Source organism: Emydura macquarii, unplaced genomic scaffold (assembly GCF_026122565.2).
Source record: "Emydura macquarii macquarii isolate MOO-44397 ecotype Brisbane River unplaced genomic scaffold, CSIRO-AGI_Emac_v2 contig_554, whole genome shotgun sequence".
NCBI classification, from domain to species: domain Eukaryota; kingdom Metazoa; phylum Chordata; order Testudines; family Chelidae; genus Emydura; species Emydura macquarii.
In genome coordinates, this window is record NW_027130691.1 from 3866637 (window position 1) to 3875061 (window position 8425).

Genomic DNA, 8425 nt, shown 5'->3' on the forward strand with positions numbered 1-8425 from the left:
CTTATACACATCTTGTATTACAAAAATAAACACGCTTTTAAAAATGTCCTATTTGTCCCAATCAGTGATGTCTAGTACATTGTCATGATACATGTCATGAACACGGACCAGCACATGCTAACAGGCAACACCACATCTTGATACTTTATTGGCCTCCTGATTTTATTATGAAACTTGCTATTAAATGGGATTCATGCCTGGCCCCTAAGTGAGAAATGATACTTGTCAGAGGGTGGGGGAAATTACTCTGCATAGTAAACAATTGGGCAGCATAACAATTAAAAGTTGCCAACTGTGACTTCAGAAATGGATTAGCTCTATGATACCTATCAGTTATTGAATGGTGTAAAGATCTTATTGCATTCTCTGACTCAGGATGCTGCTGTAGGTAATCCAACTGGGATGCGCTGGGCTCTGTTATATTTCCAGTTTGCTACAGTGTTTTGTCATACTGTCACATAACTAGCAGGCAAGAGGTAGGAGGAGCTACTGTCATAATAGGCTTCAAATGTCTTATCTCAATCAAGAGCAGGGATGAGAGCATGGCAGTATATGGACATTGTTTCATTAGATATTGCCCACCTAAGGATTTACACAAACAGTAATTGGACTCTAGTACTAGAATTTACTGACGCCTAAGTGCAGGAAACCGTTTGTGATGTGCTTCTGTGTACTTGCAAAATTATAGCATCATAAAGGGGCCCTCTCCATTACTGGTGAGATGTCATCTATAGCTCAAGCACATCAGCAGTAAGACAATCTAGAATTTGTTAAAGCCCTCAGTTAGGACTAGTAGCCTTTTGTACTATTTTAAAATGAAAATGCACACAATGTAGAATATCTAGTATGTAAACGTGCTTTCTCCTCTACTGAAATGGTGGGGCTGGAACTTGCATGCTATCATATAGGAACACCTACTTCCATGGTTTTGCAGAAAATACTTGTTTTCAAACACACAACTGGAGTGTTCATTTCAAGAGGCGCTTTCTATTGGGTGACAAGTGCTGCTTGCAGAGTTAAGTATGCTGTTATCTGTACTAAGCTGCAGGAGGCAGTATAGGGTCCTTATACACTATGAAATCAACTCGCAATCTCTTTGACTTAAACTTAGACAGAGGGATTGATCAGTTGCTCCCCAATCCTCTGGACAGAGGTCTTAAACCCACTTTTAAAAAAAAGTTTTTCCCAGTTGCTGCATAAAACTCACCCAAATAGAGGGAGCTGATACTAACTCTGCATAGAATGGCTGCATGTACAAAGTAAAAAAATGTCCTTCTCTTAGCTGTTACCAAGACTAGGTTAGCTACAAAGAGCAATATGGCACATTAGCAGTGGAGTGAGGGAGGAAAGGAGATCTTGAGCCTTTGGACAACTGTAAACTAACAATCCTGCTAAAGAGCTTCTACAGAAAGTGCTGCAACAGTGGCTGAAGGGTTTTGTTGGAAAGTGAAATAAGGCAACAGTAGCAATACAATAAAATATTAGTCTCCACCTTGTGGCTTTTAGAAAGGGTACTCTTGCCTGCCCTGTGCTATACAAATGAAGACAGAATTGGCATCAAGGCAGTTAAGGTGGTGGCTTTAGGCAGCCCTCCCACGTACAATTGTAGACAGTCATTCAATTAGTTTTACTACAGCTTTTTGGATCACACTTGCAAATTGGCCTCCCGGTTGTCTCTCTCCCTTTCCTCCTCCCCTGACAAGCTGGACCTAGTGCACATTCAACACTAACACTTCACAGTTTAGCTTGGCATAAGGATAATGGATATGAAAAAAGTATATTAATTTACTAAACTTTAAATAATGAAATGCTAAGAAAGTGACTTTGTTTCTCCTCTTGTAGAGCTGTTTTTCAACAGGAATGTTGAGTAGCTCCACACATTCATTTTGTCATTGAATTGCCATGACATTCACGTTTTGACTGGAATAGTTTGCTTGTATCTAGTAGTGCTGCCATCAGCCTCTGGTAAACCCACTGAATATTCTGTTGTGGCAATAAGCAGCATATCTAAAGTGGTCTCAGTACATTTTGCAATGAAGCGTATGAAAGGTCTCACATCTCCTTCATTGGCTGCTTCTAAGACATGATAATACTCTGCCCGTTGCTCCTTACGGATTGTGATGGGTGGATAGCCTGCCTGCATTAGTATAAGATTCATTAGCAGGCGTGAGGTCCTCCCATTGCCATCTACAAATGGGTGTATATACACCAGTTTATAATGGGCTAAGGCAGCAAATTCCACAGGATGTAAGCTCATGGCATCTTCAGAGTTGATCCACTGTACAAACTCCTGCATCTGTTTTTCAACATCTTGAGGATGGGGTGGGATATGATGTCCTACAAACACCTGGGTAGTCCTAAACCTCCCAGCTTCCACTGGGTCTACATAGCCCAGCACTCTCCTGTGTATCTCCAAAACATCGCTGATGGTTACAGTGCCTATTCTGGATACCAGTGTGGTATTTACATATTTCATGGCAGCATGCATACCGATAACTTCATTCTGCTCCACTAGACTTTTCCCAGGAACAGCATATCTGGTCTCAATGATGTGCCGTATTTCAGACAGTGTTAATGTGTTCCCTTCAATGGCAACTGTGTGATAAATGTGGTGGTAATAGGATTCTTCCATCACTCGACGCAGGGCTGAATTGCCTTTGGGGATTGACATCACTTTTTTAACTTTGCTGTCAATAATGCTAAAGTATCTCTGGTCTATCTCTTCAACCAGGGGCAGAGTTCGGTCCCGATTGATCAGAGCTTTTTCATTACAAGGAGAAATGGTCAGTGCTTTGGAGTACAAGTAGTCTGCTTGAATGATGTCTTTCTCCTCTTCAGAAAAGATGCCAAACTCATTCAGAGCATCCACATAATCTGGATCCATCTTGAGGGCATACATGAAGAGTTTATGGGCTTTCTCACGCTTCCCCTGCCGCTTCATTTCAAGGGCTTGATTCAAGGCTGCTTTGGCTTCTAATTTGACTTCTGAAATGCACAACAACAGTTCTTAGACACTGCTACAGAAAGCCCTAAGTGTTCATTTAGTTCATATTAAAATGAAATCAATCATGCTCAGGGTGATATTATAAAGAATTATGTTCTAAACTTTGTGGGCTGCAAATACTAGAAGCTCAGTCCAGGCCTACCCTATAAACTTTTGCTGGCACACCTATGTTGGTCAGGGTGTGATTTGTAACCAAAGCAGCTGTGCCAGCGAAGCCTCTAGTGAAGATGCAGTTATACGAGCACAGTGGTTTTCAAACTGGGGTACGCTTACCCCAAGGAGCATGCGTGCTCTCGTCCCGGGTATGCGAGAAAAATCCTGTAATGATAGACAACACACTTTATTTAGTAAGGCTTGGCCATCTAATGGTTATATTATGACTGTATATCAGACGGGGGTACACAGCAGACTACATTATTTGGAAAGGGGTACACAGCCTAAAAAAGTTTGAAAACCACTGTCTTAGCAAAACTGCACTGTTGCAGGTATAGCTTCTTTCGCTCGGGGTGGAGTGGGCTGGAATAAGCTATACTGGAAGAAACACAGTCTTGCTGGTATTAGCTCTATTCACATAGGAGAGCTGTGTCAGTATAATACACGGCTACAGCTATACCAGCAAAGCCTTCCAAGGGTGCGCCTGAGCTTAGCCTAAAGAGAGAGGTCTGTAGATCAGGACCTTCTCTGCCCGCACAGCTTGCTGCTGGAGAAGGCGTCTCGCTTGTTATTACAATCAGATGACTGGTCCCCTTTGCCTAGCGTCCAGTTTTCAGAAAGGGCTGGTGCTTTAGATGATGCATGTAGCCAATTATGCAAAATACCCAGTGGGACTGGCATGAAGCAGCATGTCCCAGTAAAGTATTTAACACCTTCCTGTTGCATTACAATGGCTCCGAACCAGCCAAGCAGTTAGTGCTAGCGGTGCAATGGTCCCTCGGAATATTTTTTCAAACCACTCAGCCCAGTTCTGCCCAAAGACGTCAACAGCAGCAGAGGATGCACACCCAAGGAAAAAAAACCTTAGCCCAACAGATGATACCATCTCCGAAGTGCTGCAGACTCCAGGCTGCTCTGCATCAGTGCAACATGCTGCCTTCAGAAATCGGTGCACCGACACTTCACCAGCACAGACACACCGTGACAGGGACCGAAGTCACCCCGGGCAGGTAAAACACCAGCATCTCCCGAGTCACCCGGGCACACGCAGCCCGTCTCTCACCTGCGGAGGCTCTGCGCTTCAGCACCAGCAGCTCCAGTCCGCGCGAGGTGACGCTGAGGCCGGTGGTCTGCCCGGTGTAGCTGGTGATCCCGACGTAGCCCGCTCCCAGTTTGCTCTTCAGGAAGGAGAGTCCCTTCAGCACGGCCTGGCACTGCTCCTCCACCGCCGCCAGCGGCAGCAGCAGCACCAGCAGCGAGCCCAGCAGCGCCGCCAGCACGCCGGCCCACCTCAGCCGGAGCCACGGCCGCAGCCACTTCAGCTCGGCCTCGGCCGCCAGCGCCATGGACGGCGGCTTCATCCGGCCCGGCGCTGGGGAGAGAACGCGCGTGAGCGCCCGGAACCGGGAACCGGGCCGCAGCCAGAGCCCGGCCGGGGGCTCGGAGAGCCGGGTTCGGTGCCCGCCTCCGCCCCGAGCGGCGGGGCAAGGCGCTAGCCCCGAGCGAGGTTGTGGTTGCCCATCCCAGGCTTGGGCCGGCTACCGGGGGGGGGCAGGGCCCGTCTCTGCCTCGGGGTCTGTGCCGCGCCGCGGAGGGGCCCCCGGGACCGTGTCTCTGCCCCACGACCACCCACGGGGGGGGGGCAGCTGGACAGTGCCCGGGACCCCCGCCCCCTCCTGGGCCCGGCCTGCCTGGAGCCCCTGGGCGCCCCCCTCCCAGCTGTGGACCCGGGGCTCAGCCCCTCCCCCTCCGGGACCCCCCGCGGCTCAGCCCCTCGCGGACTCACCTGCCGACCCTCCTCCTCCGCCCGGCCGGCAGCCGGCCGCCAGCTACCCTCTTCCGGCCTGGCCCTCCCACCACCGTCATTGGCTACTCCGCCCTCCGCCCCCTCTCATTGGCCGCCTGGCCTATCCGTCTCCCCCTCAGCCCGCCTCCCCCGCTTCCGGCGCCGGAGCGGCTCGTGGAGAGCAGCGATGGGGGAGCTCTCACGCCAGTCTCGGAGCGGGCAGCCAATGGGACGGCCGAGCGGCCATGGAGGGCGGGAGCGTCTCCCACTTTAAAAGGAAGGGCGTGGGCGGGCCACGCCCCTGGGCTGATACGGCTCTACTACTGCTGCGCGGTCTGGGCGGTGATGGGGGGGCAGAGAGAACCTGGGCCCCGGGGCTCTGCGTGCCTGGGCCCTCCAGGCACTAGGGCTGGGGACCTGTCTGGAGGTGGAAGCCCAGGCTGGGCCCTAATCCCACGGCTCCAGGAGCTGGGGGCATCAAAGGAAGCTCTCCATGGCCCTGCTGCTGGGGGCCAATGGGGGCCGCTTGGCCCTTTGTACTGCAGGGTGGGGCCACTTGGACCAGTGCAGGGATGGTGCCCTCTGTCCTGACCATCCCAGGCCTCTTCTCACCTGCTCTGTGGCTGGGCTAAAGGCCGGGGGTGACTCGGTTACCGTGGAGAAGGGCTTACACAGGGAACAGATGTAAAGGGCTCCCCAGTCTAGCACAGGAAGATGTAACATGCACCCAGGGCTGCAAATTGAAGCCAGACAGTCCGCGTAGAAATAGGGTGTACGTTTTCAACAGTGAAGGGAATTAACTAATGGAACAGTTTAGCAAGGGCTAGGAGGGTTTTCATCACTGGCAATTTGAAAATCAAGATTGGATTTTTTCCCCCCTAAAAGATGTGCTGTAGGCATTATTTTGGGGCAGTTCTCTGGCCTGCGTTATTCAGGAGGTCACATTAGATGAACACTATGGTCCCTTTTGGCCTTGGAATTTACAAATCTAGTGCATCTGTGTCTTGCAATGACTCTCTTCGAAGTATCACTCAGCACCTGGGATACACAGCCTAGTGCCACTACATAAACTCTAACCTAGGGAGAAAGGTGTTGCACAGCACAGCACAGCACACGTGAGGGATCCGGGAAGTGCTGTGTCCCTGTTCCCATCTCTGCCACAGAAGGGTTAAGTGATACCACAAAGCTGTGCTGGACTCTCCTGATCTGTGAAATGGGGTTAATTTTATGCTCAGCTGCCTCAGATTTGTTTTTCTTATCAAGTGTTTTATAATGCTCTTTGTAAGAGCTAAGTATTGTAGCAAAGCAGAACAAAAGCCTCAGACACGGGCAATGTGCTCACTTCAATTCTCCTTTGAAAAACTTCCTTAGTTGTCTCACTTGGGTTTGTCCTTGCTGCTCCTTACGGCTGGACTGTCCTTCCCCCATCACCGCAGCAGTCAAGTGCCTCACAAACATTAAAAACATTTGCCTTCAAAACAAACCTTGGGTGGTAAGGAAGAGTTGTTATCCCTTGTTACAAATGGGGAACTGAGGCACAGAGATTGTGACTTCTCCGGGGTCACCCAGGTGTGCTGTGGCAGAGTCAGGAAGAAAATCTAGATCTGAGTTCTGCGTCAGTGCCTGATACACAAGTCCATTCTTCCTCCATTATTGTACTCGGCACTCTTCCTCTCTGCTTTCAAATCCCTCCTTAGAGCTTGCTTTTTCCCTGCAGGTTCTCATAAATAGCTGAGACCCACTGAAAATAATGGGAATGTGACTCCCTTCTTCAGTGACAGTCCAAGACAACCTTTTTCGGGGACACACAATGCTGTGTTGCCTCTTTGGGTGATAGGCTCCTGGGGGATTGTGCTGCTTTCTGTCTCTTGAATGCTACCAAGCAAAGTGTAGAAACGTAGATAAAAGCATTATTAGCAGGGAAGTCTGCTCTGAGCAGGAGGTTGTGATTTACACACACTGACCTGGATTGTGGGCTACTTTTCACCTGCTTTCTGCTGCTCCAGACCCTGCTCACTGCAGCTCAGAGTTAGTCTTTAAAGTGCTACAGGACTCTCGTTGTTTTTGCTGTCACATGAAGGATTCCAGGGAAGGCAGAGATCTCTCTTGTGTTGCCATTAGAGAGGAGTTGGGTGCCCGGAAAAATTCTTCCCACTTATTTTTGGATTGTTTTAGCTCAGAAATATGAAATGCAGCAGCCACTTTCTCAGGGCTGGGCTGTCTCCGTATGCTTTTTGACTTATTGGGATTGACAAAAGCAGCTTGATCCGCTCAATCAGACCTGCATCCCTAAAAGACTGACAATGCCTCTGCTAGGAGGCTGCTTAGCATCCAACCAAGCCCAAGGCAATCCCTACAGCAGGAAATTACCATGGAGTCTATTAATTTTGACCATGCCCGTGTCCTTTATGACAAAATGTGGAGGAATGAGTTTTGAAACAATAAAATAGCCTTCAAGGGATCAGCCAAACATTTCTTCAAAGAAACTCTAATGCAAACACTTGGGTGCAAGGGCATTGCACCCAAACCTAATTGTGGAAGAATAATTGAGGAATAGAAAACAGCTGCAGCACAGCACACGCGCTATTTTTTTCTTCTTCAGACAGTCCCTAGCTAAGTGCTAAGAAGCAAATGTACAATCTGTCACTGGTGATGTAGTTACAGTTGATCGAATGGCACAAGCACAACACCAGTAGCCAGGAATGCTTAGGATCTAATCCTGGCTTCGACATTAACGTCTTCACTGGCCTATGAAAAGTATGTCTTTGACACCCGGTTGCCATGTGTGTAAAGCAGGGATGATAATACCTACCTGCCTACCTAGCCCTCAGGAGTGTTGTCAGGGTTATTCAGTCAGTGTTTATAAAGTGCAGTGTAAATGCCAAGTAAATGACAAATCCATGGCAGTGTAAGGACTGCAGTTGTTGGTCTGTAGCACACCAGGATTATTCACAGCTTCACAAACGGTAGCAGAGAAAGAATTCCAGAAGCACAGGCCACTATGACTTGAGCCAAAGCAGGGTTGCCATTAGTAGTATATGGCCTAGGACATTTTTTAACTGTTCTGATTCTCCAGTTCATTTACAATAATGTTACACTTTGTTGTCTAGGGGTGCATGTTTGTACATTTATGTAGCCCAGAGGTTACTTTCCTTCCACTGGCCTCTACTCAGGTTCTATAGACAGGATCTCCAGCGGAAGTAGCCAAAAGCCAGTGTAAACGTTCAGAACGGTTTGAATTTCACCGTTGACTCCCACGGTGACTGCACTAGAAATCGTGTTCTATTGGTCATATCATGACAGTCATATAATTAGAGATGCACAGGCATTTCATATTTCATATTTCTGAGCTAAAACAACCCAAAAATAAGTGGGAAGAATTGTAAAGGCTTAATTTTTATCATTACTAGCAATGGAGTTTGACATGATGGAACATTTTGTTCCTTCATCCCTGTCTCGGTAACGTTCAAGTATTTATCCAA

General features: G+C 48.5%; 1 protein-coding gene across 1 annotated transcript; it reads right to left on the reverse strand.

Annotated features, from left to right (window-relative positions):
• Nucleotides 1–375: 375 nt before the first annotated feature.
• FICD (FIC domain protein adenylyltransferase) lies at nt 376–5012 on the reverse strand. The gene is made up of 3 exons (XM_067539491.1): nt 4944–5012; nt 4221–4529; nt 376–2985 (listed from the first exon to the last, which is right to left on the reverse strand). Exons 2-3 carry the CDS (start codon nt 4516–4518, stop codon nt 1910–1912), a joined length of 1374 nt encoding a protein of 457 aa, XP_067395592.1. The 5' UTR covers nt 4519–4529; nt 4944–5012; the 3' UTR covers nt 376–1909.
• Nucleotides 5013–8425: the final 3413 nt, after the last annotated feature.